The sequence below is a fragment of the Eschrichtius robustus genome, chromosome 3, assembly GCF_028021215.1.
Source record: "Eschrichtius robustus isolate mEscRob2 chromosome 3, mEscRob2.pri, whole genome shotgun sequence".
In the NCBI taxonomy this organism is placed as follows: Eukaryota; Metazoa; Chordata; class Mammalia; order Artiodactyla; family Eschrichtiidae; genus Eschrichtius; species Eschrichtius robustus.
Window position 1 is genome coordinate 21945844 of NC_090826.1, and position 25292 is coordinate 21971135.

A 25292-nucleotide genomic window follows, 5' to 3' on the forward strand; every position below is an offset into this window, starting at 1 on the left:
CACGTTTCCTCTCCTCCCTCGAGTGAGAGGGCTGTGCGGGCCCCTCCTACCCCGACGTTGGAGGCGTTTTCTCATAAGCCCCCATCTTCTTCAGGCTCGGGGTGGCGGCCAAGTTCTAGTTCAACAATGCACCGCGCTCGGCTCAACCAGCTGCGAGAGGGCAACTCCATGGAAACCAAAACATCACAACTCCGTGGAGATATCGCGAGAAGTACGGTTGCTCCAGCTGTGAGAGAGGAGGAGCGAGGGCGGGAACAGAGAGCGAAGTGGGAGGAGCCTAGGCACTTCAGAGGTCCCCCCGCGGGAGACCTTCCCTCCCAGCGGCGCCCCCTCGTGACTGCGCTTTACATAATCGAGGCCAAGCGCGTCATAAGTGGCGTACTCCAGTCCAGACCGAATCAGAGTCGTAAGAAGCTCCGTGTTCCGCCCCTTCCTCCTTGATAGACGTCAAAATGAACCTGTGAACGGGCGCCCAGCGCCGCCGCGCCCGCCTTGGTCCGCCCGCACCCGAGGACCCGCCCGCCTGCCGCAGCCCGCAGCCTGCCGCCGCCAGGTTGTGCTTCAGACTGTCAGATAAAGCGGCGGGCCGGGCCGGTAGGGCTGTGAGCACGGCCCGGGCCGGACATGGCGGCGCTCTACGCCTGCACCAAGTGCCACCAGCGCTTCCCCTTCGAGGCGCTGTCTCAGGGGCAGCAGCTGTGCAAGGTGCGCGGGCTGGGGCGGCAGCCGGGAACTGGGACGCTGGAGGCGCGGCCCGGAGCTCCCGGTTCTGTGGGGACGCCCGGCGGGGTCCCCCGGGCAGGGCGTGGCAGGCCCGCCTAGCTGAGGAACCGCACCCGCTACGCCGGGGGCTGGCGGGGCACGTGGGGGAGACCCGGGCCGTGTCCAGGCCCCAGCGGCCGGCGTGTCCGGGTGCTTAGCAACCGCGAGGGATTGTTCTCGAACCCCGTGAGGTCGGGGGAGGGGACAGCTGGTCCCCCGCTCGCCCTCGACCAGCCGCGGCGGAGATCCCTCTTGGGCTGGCTTCCCCCCGCGCCGGGGTCTGCCGGGTTTCAGGCTTAGGGACCTCCTGCCCCGCCTGGGACAGAACTCCAGAGTAGGGTGCTGTCTGGGACGATCGTGTCGAACTCGGGCGCCACACGGGCACTTTTCAGCCAGTCCCAGAGTCAGAGGTAACCAGGCTTTATAATAAAGCCCCACAGTCAAACGCACGAAGCAAAAGGATGATATTTCAGCTTCTAGTTAGTGACCTTCTGCCCTCGCCGTAACCAGCTGCTGATCAGTTTTTACCCCTGAAGGTCCAAGTTCTCTTTTTTTCTTTTAAGTTGCTTCATCTTGGTTTGCCTATTTAAATGAATAGAGGTGCTGTGAAGCGACAGTTAAAAGTCACCAAGCCGGCTGGAGAGTGATGTTGCGATATCTCCAGATAATCCAGAGTTTGTGTCTCTGGTATGGCTAACTCATAATTGTGTGTCATCATTGCCTCCAATGGCCATGACTTTGTCTCTTTTTGTTTACTAGGTATGAGAGAGCTCAAAAAGTCAAATGTCTGAATGCCTTTTTGGCCTTAAAAAAAATACATATTTGATTATATGTTTGTGTATTTATTTATTTATTTTAAGGGAGTTTTATATATGTAAGCAATAATGATTTTAATTCAGTGCTTTGGTTTCACAAGTGAACCTGCTCAAAAATCACACAGTGGCGGAGGCAGAACTGGACTAGAATCCAGGGCGTCTCATTCCCTAAGTCTGAGGCTTATTCATACCTTTGTTTTACAATTTATGACTAGTTCCATATAAATTCTTACTTCCACATCAATGCAGGGTGGTGGTGCCAGTTTTACAGACAAAAAAAATTAGTCCCAGAAAGTTTAAGTGACTCACTCAAGCACAATGGCTATGCTTGGAATAGTACCCAGGTCTTCTGCCTCCTACTGAAGACTCTCTCCATTTCTGACTGCCTTTTAAAATTATATCCTCATTTCATATTTCAGGAATGTCGGATTGCACACCCTGTTGTGAAGTGCACCTACTGTAGGACTGAGTACCAGCAGGAGAGGTACAGTTTTCGTTGACCATGAAAGATGCTAATAGGCTTTTCCTTTTAAAATCTGTAATCGATTGCGTTTCAATATACAGATCTGTAATCAGTTGCATTGTAATATATAGATCTGTAATCAATTGCATTATACACAGATTCTGCCATTTCCTGTTATAACACAATGGAGGTAAAATACACATATTGTTCCCTAGTCATTCATTAATTGCTTAAATTATTAGTTACTTATTTTTCACATCCTTGATAATTTTATATTGTGGGGGTTTTTAAATTAATTAATTAATTAATTTATTTATGTATTTTTGGCTGCATTGGGTCTTCGTTGCTGTGCGCAGGCTTCTCATTGTGGTGACTTCTCTTGTTGTGGAGCACGGTCTCTGGGCACGCGGGCTTCAGTAGTTGTGGCTCGCAGGCTCTAGAGCGCAGGCTCAGTAGTTGTGGCCCATGGGCTTAGTTGCTTCGCGGCATGTGGGACCTTCCCGGACCAGGGATCAAACCCGTGTCCCAGGGAAGCCCTATATTATGGTTTTGACATTTTTGACACTAAGAAACCAACCCCACAACAGTAAAACATGAGCCTTGTGCTCTAGTATGTTTATATGCAGAGTTTGAAGAATTTATAAGCCAAAAGAAGATACTTTTGAAAATGTGACAATCTGATAAAGAGTTTGTTACCCCTAGTCACATTTGAAAAAACTCACTTGCCTTTACACTTGCCTTGTGTGAATCTCATTTTGAAAAGTGTGAAAAATATTTAGGTGTGAATGAACACACATCTTTGGGGGACTTTTTAATAGCAGCAAGGTGGTTTATTGGTATAGTAAGTTAAACTTCTGGGGAACCGTGGCTGTAGGTAATATTGCCTTAAGCAGGATGGGGTCTGTTTGCCAGCTCACACATGGACCCAGAAGCCTAATTTCAGTCAGCTTCATTTCAATTCTAGGAATATTTTCCCTGACATTTCGTTATGTATATTTTCAAAGAAAAAAAAAGCTAAAAAAACTGGATAGTTGGGGCTTCCCTGGTGGCGCAGTGGTTGAGAATCTGCCTGCCAATGCAGGGGACACGGGTTCGAGCCCTGGTCTGGGAGGATCCCACATGCCGTGGGGCAACTAGGCCCGTGAGCCACAATTACTGAGCCTGTGCGTCTGGAGCCTGTGCTCCGCAACAAGAGAGGCCGCGATAGTGAGAGGCCCGCGCACCGCGATGAAGAGTGGCCCCCGGTTGCCGCAACTGGAGAAAGCCCTCGCACAGAAACTAAGACCCAACACAGCCATAAATAAATAAATAAATAAATAAAAATTAAAAAAAAAAACTAGATAGTAAACACTCATCTACCCACTACTTAGCTTCTACAATTTACATTTACTATATTTGCATCTATCCATCTCTCTATCCATCAGTGTATTAATCCATCGTATTTGTGATGCAGTTTAAAGTTGTGGACATCAGTGTACTCGACCCTAAACACTTCAGCATGCATATCATTAACTTAGAGTTCAATATTTGTTTACGGTTTCTAAATTTTTTTAGAGGTAAAATTTGCACACATTGAAATGCTCAAATCTTAAGTGCATCATTTGATGAGTTTTACAAACAGTATGTATCTGTGTAATGAAACACACAGAATATACTCTGGAAGGTTTATATTTTAGCTTTTACATTTAGGCCTATGATCCCTTTCAAATTTATTTCTGTGTGTAGGGTGAGATTTGAAGTTTAACCCTTAATTCACACCATACATAAAAATTAATTCAAGATGGATTATAGAAATAGGTTTTTTGCATTTTTTTCTAAGATGTCAAGAGCATTTGTATATATTGATATATATGTCCCACTCCTTGAGTAATAAATCTAAAATAAACCCAAATGTTCAACATCACAGAATCACTGATGCTAATCCTCTTTCTAGAGGTCTCTTTCAATGTACTTCAGTTCCTGAACTGCCTTTTTTTTTTCTTTTTGGCCACCCTGTGGCTTGTTGGATCTTAGTTCCCCACTAGGGATTGAACCCGGGCCACGGCAGTGGAAGTGCTGAGACCTAACCACTGGACCCCACTGGACCACCAGGGAAGTCCCTGAACTGCCTTTTTATTTATTATTTTTATTTTTGGCTGTGTTGGGTCTTCGTTTCTGTGTGAGGGCTTTCTCCAGTTGCGGCGAGTGGGGGCCACTCTTCATCGCGGTGCGCGGGCCTCTCACTATCGCGGCCTCTCGTGTTGTGGAGCAGAGGCTCCAGACGCTCAGGCTCAGTAGTTGTGGCTCACGGGCCCAGTTGCTCCGCGGCATGTGGGATCCTCCCAGACCAGGGCTCGAACCCGTGTCCCCTGCATTGGCAGGCAGATTCTCAACCACTGCGCCACCAGGGAAGCCCCTGAACTGCCTTTTTTAAATGGCAGAAAATTGCCCTGGGAAATATTTTGTTTGAATATCTCATTTTAATTTAATGTTTTTTACTTTGAGGTTTTTCTTTTGTCTTTTAAGTTTATAGTCACTTCGATAGGAATTGTATGGGAAAAAAAATCACAAAGTAGCGATATACTGGATTTTTATGTGATTTTGTTTTTAGCCCCCAAATATTGTTTAAACGGTTCTTAAACATCAAGCATTTGTTTGTACCTCCCTTTGTGAAGGGTTAGACTTTATTTGAAGATAATTTTTTTTCCCCAAGGCAGTTTATCAGTTTAGGCATGTAGGTAATATGACTTGGATCTTCACAAGGGAAAGGGCGTGTTTATTTTTGTCAGTGCTTAGCTCTTAGAGAAATTGGAAATATTGAAAAAATATTTGGTGTTAGCATCTATTTCCCCACATCGGGGATTTTCATATACTTTTACTTACAGAGGAGAACATAGACAGAGTAAGGTCAACATGGATAGAGTCTCTGAGCTTATATCCCAAAGACAAATACTTTACTCTTCATCTCAAATTTCTCAGCTGGTCGTCTGAATTGAGGAGAATTAATTTCTTTTCTGCTAGTCCATTTTGGTCTAACATAATATTCTTTTGAGGGTCCTTTGCATATCTGATAATTTTACTTAGTGGTACTTGGAGATGTCATAATCAGAAATAACTCACTCTCCATTTTAACCAAAGCCTCCTTGTATTTGAGCTAATAAAATTTATAACTACAGAATAATTAGAAGAGTTACTGGCCAGATACTCACCCTTCAGTTAATCAAATGTCCAAACCATATTCCACCTTGGCATTTGGTAATGAACAAATTCCTTGGACTTAAGGAAGAATCAGTTTTCAGATGTTGTAAGTAAAATGATTTTTTTCTTACAAAGCCTTGTGTCTCTTTCTTCCTTAACAGTAAAACCAATACAATATGCAAGAAATGTGCTCAGAATGTGCAGTTGTATGGAACGGTAAGTAGGGTTTCTCTGTACCTAACAGTGAGTAGTCAGGTCTCTTGGGACCTTACATTCTGTGGACTATTAATATAATTACAGTATTTTTATTAGAAGACCTAGTTATGTGTAAAAATGTTCTCAGAAAAATTTATGTAGTGTTTTAGCTTTCAAACTTAGCTAATACTTAGTATTAAGGAGTTCTGTGTTTATAGTCACTGTGGCAGGATTGTGATTATAATTTTCCTTGAGAAGCTTCAGTAACCAGTATGTAAAGAGAAGGGGAATGATGAATCCTATGACGTGACCTCTTTGTTTGGTAACGGTTGACTATTCATTTTGATGAATGATTTTTTTTTCTTTCAGTGTTAGGGTTCAGCATACTGTGTCCTTGCAGGCATTCTCCCCACGTTTATACACTGATAACGTCAAAGACGCCTTTTCAGAAATTTGGACGCACTTGCTCATTTCTCCAAGAGCTGGTTCTGTTGAATTGGTTAGAGAAGTCCCAGCATATATGCTAATGGCTTTTTGTTATTTGTTTGTTTATTTATTTAAAAATCAATAGTCCTGTGCAGAAAAACACTTTACATGGTGTTAGGAATTGGGCTTTATTGGATCAGTGTAAAAGGAAATTTATGAAGTTGGGAATGCATGTTTACCATGACTAATGAACTATGTATAATAGAAATCATTGCTTTAAAAAATGCACTGGAAAAAAAAATGCACTGGTATTTTACAATATACTTACTTGACACTTTTTTTTTCTCTTTAAGCCCAAACCTTGTCAGTATTGCAACATAATTGCAGCATTTATTGGCAACAAATGCCAGCGCTGCACAAATTCAGAGAAGAAGTATGGACCACCATATTCTTGTGAACAGTGCAAGCAGCAGTGTGCATTTGACAGGAAAGATGATAGAAAGAAGGTAAATCTCTGTGTTTTTCTTGATATTTTTTTCTTTCAGAGAAATTAAGGTGGGCCAGTTGTGTTAAAAAGACATATAACCAAGATTGATTTCTCAGTTCCTCTCCAAATTCTGTTATTGACTTTGAAGAAGATATTCAGCCTTTGTTTTCTTCATTTATCAAATGTGGACCATTGTATTCTAACATTTCATAGGTTAGTATTTCATGAGAATTTGAATTACAGTGTTCAACATCCCTTGTAAGTGAAGTGGTGATTGGCAAAATTTTACAAAACTCTTTAAAGGAGAGATTGTGACTTAAGCAGGATATAGTCTATTACCAGTTTTACTATCTTTTGAAGTTAAAGACCACAAGAAGATGATATAGATAAACCTCTATGTGGAATGATGGTACCTTGGTGGAATTAAAATGGTTTAGATTTGGTCTGTTTAAACCCTCCAGTGGCTTCCGCTTGCACTTAGAATGAAACCCAAAATCCTTCCATAGCCTGCAAGGTCCATACCTGACTCTCAGTCTCATCTTCCATCACACTCCCCTCCTCCTCCCTTGGTCCAGCCACACTGGCCACCTTTCAGTCCTTCAGATATGCCAGTCTCATTTCCACCTTTGTGCCGACTGGATTTGCCTGATACACAGCCTTCTCCAGAGTGTCATAACTGGTTCCTTGTGTCAAGTCTCAGCTCAATTGCCAGCTTCTCACAGAGACCTTCTTTACTAACTCCCCCAGTCACTCTATCATAGTACCCTGTTTATTGTCTTCATAGCATGTAACGTTATGAGAAATTATCTTGTTTGTTTACATGTTTGTCCACTCCCACTAGAGTATGAGCTCTTTGTCCATCTTGTTTTCATGCTGTATTACCAGCAGCCTGGCACATAGTAGGTACTCGATAAATATTTTTTGAATGAAAGAATGTAGTACAGAAACTCTCAGTGTCCAGAGATGCTTTTCAGAGATGCTTAGGCTCTCAAAAGCTGATTCGTGGTAACCAAATTCATTAATTTACAATGGGAGGAAGTAACTTTCCAGTGACCAGAATACTCCTGCCTGCCAACCAGGGCACCTCTTCCCTGAATCGAGATACTAGAGAAGCTGAATTAGTAATCAGAAGGTAACATATAATAATAGTTGGAGCACAAGCTTTTTAGTCCCATAGATCTGGGTTCCAGCCCACTTCTGGCTTAGCTGAATGATCCTGGGCAAATTATTTACTCCTGTTGTGCATCAGTTTTGTCATCTTTACTGTGGGAATAACAGTAGCTACTTCACAAGGGCATAGGGAGATTTAATTGAGATAGGTATATAAAACAATTTTGAGCCTAGCATATACTATACTTCATTAAATGGTACCTATATTATTATTAATTGGATTACACTAGAATTCATTGTTTCTACTTTCTAGTTACAATCCTATCATAAGAGTTTGCGTATTTGTAGGCATCCTCAATCACCTATTTATAAAGTTTAGGAGGACCAAGCTTAGGGATTGCGGGTGGATGATCTGGACTCAGAGTGCCTGGGTTGAAATCTTTGTCTGTCACTTACTTGTTGTGTGACTTTGGGCGAGTTAATCTGTCAGTGCCTCAGTTTCCTCATCCGTAAATGAGGCTGATCAGACCTCATCGTTGTTATGCAGGTCAAGTGTAAACCCCTTCAGAAGGAATCTGGCACGTGATAAGTACTCAGTGTTATCTATGATTATTTCTTTATGATAGTTTAATTCTGAGAGGGTGATTTTATATTTTTAAAGTTTATTTGTGAAGGAGAGATCTGAAATAAAGTGTCCTGTGGTTCAGTGTGTGATTTTCATGTTTAATGCTGGCTCTCTTTTCAGTGCAGTTGCTTTGTTTTCAAACCCTTCTTCAGTGAAAGCTCTTTCCTGGGCAAGGTCTCCTAGAGTTTTTTTGTGTTTTTTTTGGCTGCATTGGATCTTCGTTGCTGGGCGCAGGCTTTCTCTAGTTGCAGCGAGTGGGGGCTACTCTTTGTTGCAGTGTGCGGGCTTCTCATTGCGGTGGCTTCTCGTTGCAGAGCACGGGCTCTAGGTGTGCGGGCTTCAGTAGTTGTGGCTTGCGGGCTCTAGAGCGCAGGCTCAGTAGTTGTGGCACACGGGGCTTAGTTGCCCTGTGGCATGTGGGATCTTCCCAGACCAGGGATCAAACCCGTGTCTCCTGCATTGGCAGGCGGATTCTTAACCATTGTGCCACCAGGGAAGTCCTCCTAGAGTATTTTAAAGTCAGATCTTAAGGCCATATCCCATAACCATGAAATGCAGCAAACTGAAGTTTGGTTTCAAAATTCATTTATACATTCGTTAACAAATAATTAGACGCTTATCATGTCTCAGACACTGCTCTGGGTATTGGAAATACACTGATGAACTAAGCAGAAGAGACCTTATTCTCTCAGAGCTTTTATTTATGTGTGTAAGAGATGGATGAGAACAAACAAGGAGATAAATGAACACAGATTTTAGGTGTAAGTGCTATAAGGAAATAAGGTATATGGTGGAGAGTGACTGGGGAGGCCAGTTTAGATTGGGCAATCAGGAGGACCTGCATGGAGATAAAATCTGAGCTGAAACAAGAAAGATGAGAAGGAAGCAGCCATGGGAAGCTCTGGAGGGCAAAGATCCTGGGAAGAGAGACCAGCTATGAAAAGGCCCTGAGGCAAGAATGAGCTTGGCAGATGGGAAGAACAGAAAGAAGGCAGAGTGAACAGAGAATGAGATTATAAAGGCAGGCAGAGGCTACATTTAAGTCAACATAGGCTATGGTAAAAAGTTTAGGTTTTATATCTTAAGGCGAGAAGAGACATAATCAGATTTACATTTAAGAAGCTCTCTTTGGCAGCTATGTGGAAATGGTTGATCTGGAGAAAAATAGCGAGATCATTTAGGTGAGTCTTGCAGTTGTGACAGGTAAGAATGGCTTTGCTTGGATGGAAGCAGTGGAGTTGGAAAGAAGTGGATAGATTCAGACTGATGACTTGTTAATAGGTGAGGAGAATGAGGTGCAAAGAGGCTTTTCCTAACAAGATAAATACTTTAGGTAAATGATGGTCTGGCTTACCCATGTTCAAGATGGGGCAGAAGATCTAATTTAGAGGCAAGACATGAAAACTAAGATTCCATAAAATATCAGCACACTCCCTCCCCAACCTGAGTAATTGCAACCAGCTCTGCTGCCCTGCCACTTGTACCAGGCCACCCCACAAACTTAGTTTTGCAATCTGAGTGCTGTACAGAGGCACCCCAGCTTCAGAGGATTGTGGAAGCCCCATTCTGCTTTCCTAGCCCTGTGCCCTGCACCCTGGTGCAGAGCTGCTTCTGCCCAAAGTGATCAACTTTTTCTAAATCAAACAAAGTGTCATGGTAGGCCACCACCAGGGATTGGGGCCCTGGAAGCTACTTGCCCATCAGTCTTTTTCTGGAGACATTTCTTTCCATCTGAGAAAAGATATCCAGCGTACCATTTTATGAGCCATTTATAAGGTATTAAAGCTAAAGTATAGGGCTTCCCTGGTGGCGCAGTGGTTAAGAATCCGCCTGCCAGTGCAGGGGACACGGGTTTGAGCCCTGGTCCGGGAAGATCCCACATGCCACAGAGCAACTAAGCCCGTGCGCCACAACTACTGAGCCTGCGAGCCACAACTACTGAGCCCATGTGCCACAACTACTGAAGCCTGCGTGCCTAGAGCCCGTGCTCCACGACAAGAGAAGCCACCGCAATAAGAAGCCCACGCACCACAACGAAGAGTAGCCCCCACTCACCACAACTAGAGAAAGCCCCCGCACAGCAACGAAGACCCAGTGCAGCCAAAAATAAATAAATAAATTTAAAAAAAATAAAAGAAAAAAAATAAAACTAAAGTGTAAATTTTTTTTTTTTTTTTTTTTTTTTTTTTAATTTTTGGCTGTGTTGGGTCTTCGTTTCTGTGCGAGGGCTTTCTCCAGTTGCGGCGAACGGGGGCCACTCTTCATTGTGGTGTGCGGGCCTCTCACTGTCGTGACCTCTCTTGTTGCGGAGCACAGGCTCCAGACACGCAGGCTCAGTAGTTGTGGCTCACGGGCCCAGTTGCTCCGTGGCATGTGGGATCTCCCCAGACCAGGGCTCGAACCCATGTCCCCTGCATTGGCAGGCAGACTCTCAACCACTGCGCCACCAGGGAAGCCTAAAGTGTAAATTTTATGTTTCATCTTCTGTCTTCTCTTTTCCCTGCTGTGTTTTCCTTGATGAGCACCATAGAGATATTTGTGTCTTTTGAAATTCTTATGGGAACTTTGCTCTGGTCTGTGTTAAGTTGAAGAAAAACAGAATAAAAAAATATATAAAATTAGCAGCTCATTTTTATTTTATTTATTTTTTAAAAAAATTTTTTGGCCATACCACACAGCATGTGGGATCTTAGTTCCCCACCAGGGATCAAACATGTGCCCCCTGCAGTGGAAGTGTGGAGCCTTAACCACTGGACCGCCAGGGAAGTCCCCAGCTCCTATTTTATTAAGCAATTTTTATGTACCTTGCACCATGCTTTACCTACATTATGTCACTAGATCCTTGCACCAGCCCTCTGAAGTAGGTACTATTATCCTTCATTTTATAGTTGAAGAAATTGACCCCATGAGTACCCAGCTGACTTCCGTAAGGTCACACAGCTTGTAAGTGGCAGATCTGGACTTAACCAGAGGTTCTAGCTCCTAATACCCATGTTCTCAGCCACTGCACTAGCACATTCCTTCTTCTTTATCTTTGTCTCCTCATCTTTCAGGTAGATGGGAAATTGCTATGCTGGCTGTGCACACTTTCATACAAACGGGTCCTTCAGAAGACCAAAGAGCAGAGGAAGCACCTGAGCAGTTCTTCCCGTGCCAGCCACCAGGAGAAGGAGCAGTACAGTCGACTGAGTGGTGGCAGCCATTATAACAGGTAACCCCGAGATGCATGAGATAGGACTAGAGGTGCTGGGAGGTCAGATGTAATACACAATTAGCCATGGAAGATACCATTTTGTCTAAATTTTCCTATTTTCTCTCTAGTTATTAGTCTATAGAGGGAATCTCCTTTGTCGTATTTTGTAATTCATGTATCATCCAAGGGCCAGAGAGACTTCCATAAGGCATCAGGATTTTCTGACTTGGTTTCTGTTGTGTCTTAAAAGTTTGTGGAACTTACTCTACTTTAACATGTAACGTTCTCCCCTCCGTTAGAGTGGGTTATCTCCCTAGAAGATTGGACATTTCACAGTCTGAGGGATGCAGCTTTTTTATGTATATTGGCTAGGAGATTGATAGATATTCTAGGTTTGTCCTTGTGAGATCCAGTCAAAATGATGTCCTTTCATTATTGTCTTAAGCTTCGTTTCAGGGTATCTGTAGAGTTGTTAAGAGTTCTGGCTTTGGATTGAATCCTGGGTCTGCCAAGTTTTCTGTATGGGATCTTGGGCAAGTTTTTTCATCTGTGAAATGAGGGAAATAATAATATTACCTCATGGAGTTGTTGCAAAAATATATAGTATGTGCATAGTGATTAGTTTTATAACCGGCATATAGGAAGCTTCAATACATTTTAGTTATTCGTTGTTATTATTACCATTGTGATTTTCTTTGTTCATTGTTAAGTACTTTCATGAGCCAGGTTCTCTGCAAGGAATGCAGAGATAAGTAAAAGAATCACGCCGCTATCCAAGAGTATGCAGTCTGGTAGGGAAGACAGACCTGTAATCAAATCATTGCAGGATAATTCGATGGGCATCACAGTGGAAACATGTCAAAATACAGGCATAAGAGGCAGTGGTAATTAACTGCCTTGGGAGGTTAGGGAACGAAAGATCAGAGAAATGCTGGTGTTGGAGCTAGATCTTAGGATGAGTCAGAATCATCAGATAAGGAATGGGCAGAGACATTCTAGGCTGAGGGAATAGCATTTGCAAAGACACAGAGGGCATGAGACCACACGGAACTTGGGAACAGCAAGTCCTTTTATTTTGTTGGAGCTTATGATTGGGAGCTGGAAAATGGAAGGAAAAGGAATCCAGCGGACCTGGTAAGGAGCATGAACTTGATCTTAGTTATCTTAACGGGAAGCCACTGAAAGGATCTATGCAGGAGGGACCAAATCTGCATTTAAAAAAAAAATTAACCCAGACTACTGGGGAGAATGCATTGGAGGAAAAAGAGGCTGGGGGCTAGTTAAGAAGCTTTGTTGGTAAGAGTCCAGATAAGAGATGTTAATAGAGAACCTCAACTGAGGCAGTGACACTGAAGAGGCAGATTCAGGAAGATACTTTAGAAGGAGATTTTTGAGTAAATTAGATAATGTGATGAACAGATAGATGGACAGGAGCTGGGTGAGTAAAGGACAATTCTCAGATTTCTTACTTGGGTGAATGGGTAGATCCTTATCTGAGAGAGACTATAGGAAGGGGGAAAAAGAAGTTCAGTTTTGGAAAGTTGAGTTTAAAGCATCAAGAATAATTATTTAGCTCTTTTTCATGGCACCTTGGAGGTGAACGGCTGCTTCAGGATGAAGCTGAACATCTCTTTCCCAGCCACTGGCTGCCAGAAACTCACTGGAGTGGACTATGAACGCAAACTCTGTACCGTCTATGAGAAAGTTATGGCCATGGAAGTTGCTGCTGATGCTCCAGATGAAGAATGGAGGGGTTACGTGGTCCAAATCAGTGGTGCGAATGACAAACAAGGGACCACGAATCAGGGTGGCACGACCCACGGCCGCGTCTTGCTTGCTACTGAGTAAAAGCATTCCTGTTACAGGCCAAGGAGGACTGGAGAAAGAAAGTGCAGATCTGTACGGGGTTGCATTGTGGATGCCAATCTGAGTGTCCTGAATTTGGTCATTGTGAAAAAAGGGGAGAAGGATATTTCTAGATTTACTGATACAACTGTGCTGCATCGCCTGGGGCCCAAGAGCAAGAATCCGCAAACTTTTTAAGCCCTCTAAAGAAGACGATGGGGCTTCCCTGGTGGCACAGTGGTTAAGAATCTGCCTGCCAATGCAGGGGACACGGGTTCGAGCCCTGCTCTGGGAAGATCCCACATGCCATGGAGCAACTAAGCCTGTGCGCCACAACTACTGAGCCTGCGCTCCAGAGCCCGCGAGCCACAACTACTAAAGCCCACGCGCCTAGAGCTGGTGCCCTGCAACAAGAGAAGCCACCGCAGTGAGAAGCCCGCGCACCGCAAGGAAGAGTAGCCCCCGCTCTCCACAACTAGAGAAAAGCCCACGCGCAGCAACAAAGACCCAAGGCAGCCAAAAATAAAAATAAAGAAATTTATAAAAAAATAAAGAAACAAAAAAAAATAAAGAAGACGATCTCTACCATTATGTTGTGAGAAGGCCCTTAAACAAAGAAGGTAAGAAACCTAGGACTAAACCACCCAAAATTCAGTGTCTTGTTGCTCCACATGTTCTGCAACACAAACGTTGGCATATTGCTCTGAAGAAACAGCGTACTAAGAAAAATAAGGAAGAGACTGCAGAATATGCTACACTTTTGGCCAAGAGAATGAAGGAGGCCAAAGAAAAATGCAAGGAACAGATTGTCAAGAGACAGAAGCTGTCCTCGGTCAAAAAGAAGACGTTCTAAAGAGTAACAAATAAATAAGATCCGACATCCAAAAAAAAAAAAAAAAAAAGAATTATTATTTAGTGGGAGTTTAGCCTAGAAACCTTCAGAGAGGTTTGAACATGAGCCATTGGTAGCACGTAAGAGTCAGTGGTAGCAGAGATTATTTTAAAATGTGGATTTCTGTGGCCCTACCCCAGAGTTTAATTCAGTAGAATCTAGGATAGAGTCCAGGAATCTGCTTTGTTTTATAAACATCTCAGATGATTCTGATGCAGGTGATCTGGGGAACATCATTTCTAACCACTAAGATAGATAGTTGTTAAAACCATGCTCTTGAATGACACGACTCAGGTTGGAGGCTGAGAACAGATTCTAGAAGCACTCAAGTAGGATGGAGTGAATATTTGAAAACCAAATATCTGATCAGGGTTAATATCCAAAATATATAAAGGACTCAACAGTATGGTGTTTCCTCAAAAAATTAAAAATAAAACTATCATATGATCCAGCAATCACTCCTAGGTATATATATGAAGGAACTGAAACCAGTATCTCATATAACTTTATTCATAATACCTAAGCTATGGAAGCAACCTAAATGTCCTTTGAGGGATGAATGGCTAAAGAAAATGTGGTATATACATACAATGGAATATCCAGCCATAGAAAAAAGAAGGAAATCCTGCTATTTGCTACAACATAGATAAACCTGGAAGGCATATGCTAAGTGAAGTGAGCCAGAGAGAGAAAGACAAACACCATGTGGTATGACTTTTATGTGGAATCTTAAAAAAAATAAAGCTGATTTCATAGAAATAGAGAATAGAATAGTGGTTGCCAGGGGCAGGGGGAGAGGGAAATGGGGAGGTGTAGGTCAAAGGGTACAAACTTTATAAGAAGAAGTAGTTCTGAGGATCTAATGTGTAGCTTAGTGACGATAGTTAATAATACCATATTATATGCTTGAAAGTTGCTGAGAGTAGATCTTAAGCATTCTCATCATTAAAAAAAATAAAAGAGGGAATTCCCTGGGAGTCCAGTGGTTAGGACTCTGTGCTTCCACTGCAGAGGGCATAGGTTCAATCCCTGGTCAGGGAACTAATATCCTGCAAGCCACGTGGTGCAGCCAAAAAATAAAATAAAATAAAAGAATTAAGTATGCGAGGTGATGGGTGTATTAATTATCTTGATCTTGGTAATCATTCTATAATGTACATGTATATCAAATTGTCACCTTGTACGCTTTAAATATGTACAATTATATTTGTCAGTTATTCCTCAATAAAGTCAGGGGGGAAAAAGGATGGCATGGTCAGTGGTTTCAAATATTGAAAAGAGACCAAGTAAGAAAAGGTCTGAAACATCCTTTGGGCTTGGCGACTGGACATCCATCAAAGTAAGAGGGTTGCAGACTAGTTTTAGGGGGTCAACTTATTGGGGCTAAAACTGATCTTCAGTGTTGTTGTGGGACTCAGACACCAGAAGATTCACAGAAATAGAGTGAGGAAGAACTGGACTTGGAGTTCAAATATGTCAGCCTGGTGTCTAGTCCCAGCTTCACTGCTAACTAGCTGTATATCCCTGGGTAGGTCAGTTAACCTTGATGAGCCTCAGTTTATGCAAAATAGAAATAATCCCTTGTATATACCTCACGGTATTATAAGATGCATGTGAGACAATGAATGTGAAAGTACTTTTTAAATTGTAAGATAGATTATACTTCTGAGGTTTTATTGACTCTGTTCTCATAGTTATTAATAAAGCAGATAATATTTAATCAAGGCCAAGAATTTGGGGGAGGACTATAGAAACGAGCTACCCATGCATCCAAGACCTATGAAATCAAGACTTTGGTGGATTTTGAAGATCAAGAATAATTAGCTCTTAGATCTTAGATCAAGGCCACCTGGACATTTCTGCTTGTTGTCTGTTTCACCGCGGACAGCGTGCCCCACCTGACCTCAGAATTGATAGCTTTACCCCCTTTAAGTAACAACACAGGTTCATGTGTGTTCCTTGTGTTATGCTGTATTTTTTTAAGTAAAATAAATAAAAGAAAAAAAAAGAATAATTAGCTCTTGCATAGAGTGGGTACAGTATTACATTGGTCCCATTTGACAAGACTTTCATTGTGATGTTTTATTAATCTTTGATTTCTAAAGTGTGTGTATCTCTCTCTCTTTTTTTTTTTTTTGCCACTAAAAGTCAGAAAACACTTTCTACATCTTCAATTCAAAATGAAATCCCAAAGAAAAAATCCAAGTTTGAGTCGATCACAACCAATGGAGATAGGTAAGCCAATTCAAGTGTGTGTGCATGTTTCTGTTTGAAATGCATACACAGTTCCTGAAACAGGAGTACATTTTAGGGTGTGTCATGGAGCTAGTCTATGGTTGTCAATGAACTTCTCAGGGTCGCTACACTAGCCACTTGATATCTTATAAATAAACAGTACTGATATTTGTTTATAAATCTAATCTTGTCTAGAACATATAACTGGATTTCATAGCAATTGAATTCTGCAGTCCACAAATAACTTCCTTACACGAATTCAAAGAAGTCAATAGCTAGATGCTTTTTATTGTGATCTGTGCCTGTAGCCTCCTCCAGGCAGGGCAGGAGTTGGTCTCCAGAGGCAAAGCAGAGACAAGTTGGGATTTTTTTTTTTTTTTTGGCCGCACTGCACAGCTTGCGGGATCTTAGTTCCCCAACCAGGGATTGAATCCGGGCTATGGCAGTGAAAGCACTGAGTCTTAACCACTGGACCACCAGGGAATTCCAGACAAGTTGGAATTAAGGCAGTATTGCTCAGTCTGTGAGGGATAATCCATGCTTCCTTAGCATTAACAGAGATATCCCAATGCAGATGCTGGATCAAGAGAGAAGGAGATGCATTTAAATATTTTTGTTTCATTTTAAGCCCTTCTAAATGCATTTTTATTCCTCACTTTCCCCTCTCCTTCTCAGTGATGTTTCGCTTACGAGCTACTTTCTTCTCATATCCAGAGTGCCCCATCCATGTTGGTGCAGTGGGCGGCTTCTCAGCAGAGTCTTGGGGCCACCTGTTTTCCTGTTCCTCCAGGCCTGGGCATCCTGAAGTGAGACCACCTGGCACACCCTTCCCTAAAATCCTTGGAATCATCTCCATTCTGAAAACTTCCATTCTCGGTTCTCCCTCCCAGGCAGTGGTGGGTATGGGAGCAGACCAGCATATAGGCTTACCAGGGCTGAATTTTGTTTATTTAGTGGGGTACACAGCGACTATGAAGTAGGCTTTTTCATTAACTTGATTTGAGACTCTGCAAGCTGTCTTTTTAATGCTAGTATTAGTGACTTTAAACTTCTTGAATTGATCCTTCTAGAAATGCTTAATTTAGATATTCTGATTACGTAGGGGAAGGAACCGTAAAGACCATCTTTCTGGTCAGCTTTATTGTTTGTTCTCTGAGCAGCTAGTTTGACCATTCTGAAGAAAATAAGATGTGGCACTGATTGTCCCATCACCTCTGCCAGGATGCATGATCCTGTAAAAACTACTTTTTAAAGAGTGAACCATTCTGAATGCCCTGCTTTATAAAGGCCTAAGCCAAGACCCACAGCCTTTAGAGTCATCATTTCTGTTTTGTGCTATTTGTGACGCAGGCTGTGTTTGAATGACCTGGAAAAAGCTCATTTAGTTTAACCTTTAGTTTAACCAACAGTCCTTAAAGTTTGCCTTCTATTAGCTCATTTTGTTCTTGAGATACTGCCACTATTCTTGCTGACTTTTGCTATGGATACACCAAGCCAAAGACTTAAACTTTCTGCTCAGTGTTTTATTGCATCCAGTTACCAGCAATGATTGTTTTCCTCAAGTACGATGCCGATCCTTAACTTAGGTGCATGGTCTTTCATAATGTCCTCTGGGAAAGATCTTTAAAAATAATTTCTTCTTTAAATGTACATGGTAATTAAAAAAAATAACTTATCCTGGGCTTCCCTGGTGGCGCAGTGGTTGAGAATCTGCCTGCCAATGCAGGGGACACGGGTTCGAGCCCTGGTCTGGGAAGATCCCACATGCCGCGGAGCAACTGGGCCCGTGAGCCACAATTACTGAGCCTGCGCGTCTGGAGCCTGTGCTCCGCAACATGAGAGGCCGCGATAATGAGAGGCCCGCGCACCTTGATGAAGAGTGGCCCCCGCTTGCCGCAACTGGAGAAAGCCCTCGCACAGAAACGAAGACCCAGCACAGCCAAAAATAAATAAATAATTAAAAAAAAAAAAAAGCTTAAAAAAAAAAACTTATCCTAATAACTTAAAAATTTGGAAAAATTTTTGCTGCTGCCAAAAAAATTATTTTCATACATATACAAGTTCCATTTGAATGTTCCTGCATTAGCAATCTTAACAATCTATTCCACTTGTTTGCATTTCTGTCTTTTAAAAGTTCATATACCAGGTAAATTACATTTTTCCTTTTCTTTTTACTTTTTGTGGTTTTTTTCCTTGCTTTTCCTTCACTTTGAAAACATTCTGACAAGACTTCTTTTAACAGTCCTTTTTTTAATGTCATGCAAACCAAAAATTTTTTCCTGAGTATCCATTTTTAATTCAGTTCTATAGTAAATGTTACCGGTTTTGTTTCTTAACTATCTATTGTGACTGCCTCCCAGTTTTTAATTAATCACAATCCACTTTGCTTGTCCCACTCTTAAAATATCCATATACTTTTTTTTTTAACATGTATTTTACTTGTATTTTTTACAATGTTGTATTAGTTTCTGCTGTACAGCAAAGTGAATCAGCCACACGTAATATCCATATACTTTTAAATTTATGCTTTTATTCTTTCATTTTTATCCCCTCATGTCTTCTGCAGGTTGCTCTGTAACAGTTTTCCATTGACCTTTCTATACTACCATATTCTCCTCTCTTATTTTTTTTTTTTTTGGCCGCACTGCACGGCATTTGGGATCTTAGTTTCCCAACCAGGGATGGAACCCGTGCCCCCTGCAGTGGAAGTGTGGAGTCGTAACCACTGGACCATCAGGGAAGTCCTCTTATTTATTTTTTAAATATCGAGGAATATTTGATTATTTTTTCTCTTCTTTTTCTTTATTCATTAGCCTTCCATATCATACAGAGAGAACCCATTACTTTAGGGTTTTTTTAAAAATAAAACCATTTTTCTCATGGTTTTATACTTTTAGTCTTTTTATTTTTTAGTATCCTATAAAATTCACAGCCTCCATCTCAATATTTTACAGTTTGTCGAAATTGTAACAAAACTCTTCAATTTGAAGAAAATCCGAGTTCATTTCTAGCTTTCCTTCCCTGAGAAATGCACTTTTTGATCATATTTGTTTATTGTTCTATGGGCAATAAAAGCAGTGGGTGACCTCCAGGCACACCTTGTGGTTTATTGTTTCTAAAGGACATTCTTTTCCTTTCCCTATAGTTTTATTTTATTCTCCCTCTGAAATATGCCTGAAAGATTAGACTTACTCTGTGTGGTCTTTGAGGACAGACCCAGGACTAATGGATGGGACTGATAGGGAGGCAGGTTTTGGCTCAACCTGAGGAAAGATGTTCTCTTAAGCTTTTGGAAAAGACAAGAAGCTTCCTGGAGAAATAGTGAGTTCCCTGTCTTTGGAGGTATTTAGAAGGAGACTGGATTTGATTTTCTGCCTCGGTAACCTAGCCATCTTTTTTCATTTTGATACCCAGCAGTCCTTATTAATCAGGAGTTACAGAGTTAGAGAGGTCAGGACCTAACACAGGAAAGACAACTAGTTTTGTCAACGATTTATTGGTATAGGAAGAATCCTCCCTCAAGAAGCAGGTAGAGCCAAAGCAATCTTGAGTATGAAGAACAAAGTTGGAGGTGTCACGCTTTCTGATTTCAAACTGTACTACAAAGCTGCAGTAATCAAAACAGTATGGTATTGGCACAAAAACAGACACATGGACTGATGGAACAGAATAGAGAGTCCAGAAATAAACCCACACTTATATGAGCAATTAATCTACAACAAAAGAGGCAAGAATATATAGTGGGGAAAAGACAGCCTTTTCACTAAATGGTGTTGGGAAAATTAGCTACATGCAAAAGAATCAAACTGGACTACTTTCTCACACTACTTACAAAAATAACTCAAAATAGATTAAAGACTTAAATGGAAGACCTGAAAGCATTAAACTCCTAGAAGAAAACATTGACAGTATGCTCTTTGACATTGGTCTTAGCAATGTTTTTTGGATATGTATCCTCAGGCAAGGGAAACAAAAGCAAAAGTAAACAAATAAGACTACCTCAGACTAAAAAGCTTTTGCACAATGAAGGAAACTATCCATAAGATGAAAAGGCAACCCACTGAATGGGAGAAGATATTTGCAAACGATATATCCAATAAGGGGTTAATATCCAAAAATGCACAAAAAATTCATATATCTCAACATCAAAAACGCAAACAGTTCTATTTAAAAATGGGCAGAGGGGACTTCCCTGGTGGCGAAGTGGTTAAGAATCAGCCTGGTGGGCTTCCCTGGTGGTGCAGTGGATAAGAATCTGCCTGCCAATGCAGGGGACACAGGTTTGATCCCTGGTCTGGGAAGATCCCATGTGCCGCGGAGCCTGTGTGCCACAACTACTGAGCCTGTGCTCTAGAGCCCGTGAGCCACAACTACTGAGCCTGTGTGCCACAACTACTGAAGCCCACGTGCCTAGAGCCTGTGGTCCACAACAAGAGAAGCCACCACAATGAGAAGCCTGCGCACCTCAACAAAGAGTAGCCCCTGCTCTCCACAACTAGAGAAAGCCCATGCACAGCAATGAAGCCCCAACACAACCAAAAAAAGAAAAAAAAAGAATCAGCCTGGCAAGGCAGGGGACACGGGTTCAAGCCCTGGTCCAGGAAGATCCCACATGCCGCGGAGCAACTAAGCCTGAGCACCACAACTACTGAACCTGCACTCTAGAGCCCGCGAGCCACAACTACTGAGCCCACGTGCCACAACTACTGAAGCCCGCCCGCCACAGAGCCCGTGCTCCACAACAAGAAAAGCCACCGCAATGAGAAGCCCACGCACCGCAACTAAGAGTAGCCCCCGCTTGACACACTAGAGAAAGCCTGCATGCAGCAACGAAGACCCAATGCAGCCATAAATAAATAAATAAATAAATAAATAAATAAATAAATAAATAAAGTTTATCCCAAAAAAAAAAAAAAAATGGGCAGAGGGCCTGAATAGACGTTTTTCCAAAGAAGACATACAGGTGGCCTACAGTCACATGAAAAAATGTTCAACATCACTAATCATCAGGGAAATGCAAATCAAAACCACGATGAGATACCGCCTCACACCTGTCAGAATGACTATCAGAAAGACAACAAACAACAAGTGTTGATGAGGATGTGGAGAAAATAGAACCCTTATGCACTGTTGGTGGGATTGTAAGTTGGTGCAGCCACTAGTATGGAGGTTCCTCAAAAAATTAAAAATAGTACTGCCATATGATCCAGCAATTTCACTTCTAGGTATTTATCCAAAGAAAACAAAAATACTAATTCAAAAAGATATATACACCCCAATGTTCATTGTAGCATTAGTTACAATAGCCAAGATAATGAAAACAACCTAAGTGGCCATTGATAGACAAATGGATAAAGAAGCTATGATGTGTGTGTGTGTGTGTGTACACACACACACACACACACACACATGCACACTGGAATATTACTCATCCATAAAAAATGAAATCTTGCTGTTTGCAACAATATGGATGGATCTAGAGGGTATTATGCTAAATGAAATAAGTTGGAGAAAGACCAATACTGCATGATCTCATGTATCTGTGAATCTAAGAAACAAAACAAAGCAAAATGAAAACATGCTCGTAGGTACAGAGAACAAACAGGTAGTTGTCAGAAGGGTGGGGGTGGAGGATGGGCAAAATAGGTTGAAGGAGATTAAGAGGTATAGACCTCCAGTTATATAATCAGTAAGTCACGGGGATGTAATAGCATAAAGAATATGGTCAATAATATAATAATGTTATATGGGGACAGATGTTTACTAGACTTACGGTGATCATGATATATGCAAATGTCAAATCATTATGTATGAAACTAACGTAATACTGTACGTCAACTGTATTTAAGTTAAAATAAAAGAAGCAGGTAGAGCAGAGTATTAGGAGCTGTGAGGACAAGAAGAAGTTATTTATACTAGCCCATTACTCCATTTCATTTGTTGCTCTGGTTATGGGTTTACCTAGATTCTGTTGGGTTGAGGGAAGACAGTCCCTTGGTGAGCATGAAGACTGGTGGAGACAGTGATGGGTCCTTTCCATATTTTCTCCTGCATGCCTTGTTTTATTATTTTACACTTACTTTTCGTTACCCAGTAATTCTGCATGTTTATCAGTTAGAAAAGCAGTGATCCGTTCTTCCTCTGACATTCTTCTCATATGCTTCGTGTAGACTGAGGGGGAATATTCTTATCAATGGAGTGTGTCTTCCCATTCTAGCCATAGAAATGTTTGACTTGGTAACTATGAGGAAGTTTGTCCAGTGGTTCACCTTGTTACTTGGAGTTTCTACCTGTGCAGAGAATTACTAGTTATTAGATGTTGTTTAAGATGTAGGCAATAACCAACAGCAAGGGGTATCTAGAGTAGTCGCTATATTGATATAGGGAGTTGGGAATCAGTATTGCAGTATCCGTTAGGAAAAACAGGTTTGTGTTTCACTTTAAAGGTTGCCCTGGGAAAAGTAAAGAGCTTCCTTTGGGAAGTCTGTAGAGAAGGGCAGGATGTGACTCTTTTGGCAGTGACTCCTTAACTTGTTTGGGTCTAAGACACCTCTGACCAGCCTAAGAAAGCTATGGATCCTCACCCTAGAAGCCATCCATTGTATGTATATGTAGAATTGTACATGCGGTTTCAGAGCTTTACAGATTCCCTGAAGCTTGTCCTGGTTAAGAGACTCTACTAAGAAGATGGAGTTCACCTGGTACTTGACGAAATGTAGTGCTCAGAGACTATTACTGGGAGGAATCTGTTGAAAACCGCAGGTCGTGGTGTGACTTTGCAGTTTGCCACCTCTTTGTTCTTTTCCTAACTAAATATCGCAGAATTCTTGATATTGGAAGTGGCGATGAACAGGCCAGTTGTAGTGGGGGAAGTTAGCTTCTTTCCTATTAATTTCATCTTCTTTCTATCACTTTTTAAAAAGACTGCTCCTGGGGTGGAACACAGCAGCTGCACCACATCATGGGCTTTGGAGCAGAAAACAAAGAGTCAGAAACTCTATGGGGAGCTTTAAAGAAAAACAAATGAACTTACAATTGATAATTTATCCAGATTCTAGGGAAATTACCTAATCACAAAAAAATTATGACTCTCACCCGTAAATAACCGGAGATCTTCAATGAACCTGGAACAGAATATCCTTGGCTCTTGTGAGAAGGCATTCATTTTCGTCCTGAATGTGAGCAAAGATGCTGCAGGAATGCTGCGGGTTGTGGCTTTGGTTGGTATAGGTATCTGATGGCCACCTTGCCTGTGGAGTTTAGCAAATACTCTCAAGTCAGGTGTGTATTTTGCTGGATGCTGGGAATTCAAGTAGTTGCTCCTGCTCTTGCACTTGCAGTCAGGTGGCTACGATGTGAACTCAGGTAGAAAAAAGTTTATCAATCCAACTGATTTTTTCCCCCTCCATTTTTCCACTCAGCTTTTCCCCAGACCTGGCTCTGGACTCACCAGGCACTGACCACTTTGTCATCATTGCCCAACTGAAGGAAGAAGTAGCCACTCTGAAGAAGATGCTGCATCAAAAGGATCAAATGATTTTAGAGAAAGAGAAGAAGGTACTGTTTAGTTAGTGCTTCTCAGGTCAGAATGAGACAGGTGGGTAAGATATGTGGTGCAGGGCATGATGCTAACTGTTTTTTTGTTTTTGTTTTTTTATAAATTTATTTATTTATCTTTGGCTGCGTTGGGTCTTCGTTGCTGCGCGCGGGCTTTCTCTAGTTGCGGTGAGCAGGGGCTACTCTTTGTTGCGGTACACGGGCTTCTCATTGCGGTGGCTTCTCTCTTGTTGCGTGGTTTCTCTCTTGCACACGGGCTTCAGTAGTTGTGGCACATGGGCTCAGTAGTTGTGGCTCGTGGGCTCTAGAGCTCAGGCTCAGTAGTTGTGGCGCACGGGCTTAGTTGCTCCGTGGCATGTGGGATCTTCCTGGACCAGGGCTCAAACCCGTGTCCCCTGCATTGGCAGGTGGATTCTTAACCACTGTGCCACCAGGGAAGTCCCAAAAGTTGATTTTTCTTTCTTGCATTTGGAGGAAGCTTCCACTTCTAAGGGAGGACCGATGTTGACCAAGCTTACAGAGATGATGTGTAAAACTATAATGTCTGCCTCTTTTTTTTTTTTAATTTTTAAAAAAATTTATTTATTATTTTATTTATTTATTTTTGGCTGCGTTGAGTCTTCGTTGCTGCACGTGGGCTTTCTCTAGTCGTGGGGATCGAGGGGCTACTCTTCGTTGTGGTGCGCGGGCTTCTCATTGCAGTGGCTTCTCCTGTTGCAGAGCACGGGCTCTAGGCACACGGGCTTCAGTAAGCTGCAGCACATGGGCTCAATAGTTGTGGCTCGCGGGCTCTAGGGCACAGGCTCAGTAGCTGTGGGGCACGGGCTTAGTTGCTCCACAGCATGTGGGATCTTTCCGGGCCAGGGCTCGAACCCGTGTCCCCTGCATTGGCAGGCGGATTCTCAACCACTGCGCCACCAGGGAAGCCCTAATGTCTGCCTCTTAATTCACAACTATAATATGTGCCTCTTAATATAACAGAGTGCTACTCTTCTCAGCATAAGCTATCGAGGAAGCTTATAATCAGAGGGTGCTGAATGAGCATGGAGTTGGGACAAGAGGAAGTAGTTACATAATTGGAATTTTTAGTGCTCTCAGACTGGGGGAACCTGATGCCTCCGTCTCTATTATTGAGATGGCTGTGTCCAGGGGACAGTAATACTCAAAATATGTGGACCAGGTCTCTCTCCTCCCTGGACAGTGTTCAGGTAGGCCTTCCTCTGTGACTACATCACTTTGTTTCTATTGCTGACATCTCCCTTCCTGAGTGACCTACTCTTTGAGCTCATTAATATCTTCAGTAAAGCCTTATTCTGGTCTAAGAGTCATCTTCCCCTCTTTAGGGGAATTTTTTATGTCCTTGTTCTGATTCATATCTATTATTTCTTATTTTCAGATTGTTAGAGAATATCTCATTTTTGCCTTAATATTTTAATAACAATAAAAATAATAGCTAACTTTTTTGGATGCTTACTGTGTGCCTGACCCCATTCTAAGTGCTTATATATAC

At 42.2% G+C, this 25292-nt stretch overlaps 1 protein-coding gene across 3 annotated transcripts in view; it reads left to right on the forward strand.

Moving 5' to 3' along the window:
- Positions 1-540: 540 nt before the first annotated feature.
- Positions 541-25292, forward strand: part of FAM76A (family with sequence similarity 76 member A) — a 29145-nt gene continuing 4393 nt past the window's right edge. Inside the window, exons 1-7 of one of the 3 annotated variants that reach the window (XM_068539261.1) lie at positions 541-705; positions 1997-2061; positions 5379-5433; positions 6192-6344; positions 11114-11271; positions 16139-16225; positions 23647-23782. In XM_068539261.1, coding sequence (XP_068395362.1) covers positions 625-705; positions 1997-2061; positions 5379-5433; positions 6192-6344; positions 11114-11271; positions 16139-16225; positions 23647-23782 — 735 coding nt within the window. In that variant the 5' untranslated portion in view covers positions 541-624. Of the gene's footprint in view, positions 706-1996; positions 2062-5378; positions 5434-6191; positions 6345-11113; positions 11272-16138; positions 16226-16939; positions 18250-23646; positions 23783-25292 lie in introns of those variants that run through there. The other 2 variants (XM_068539263.1, XM_068539262.1) reach the window with 2 other exon arrangements.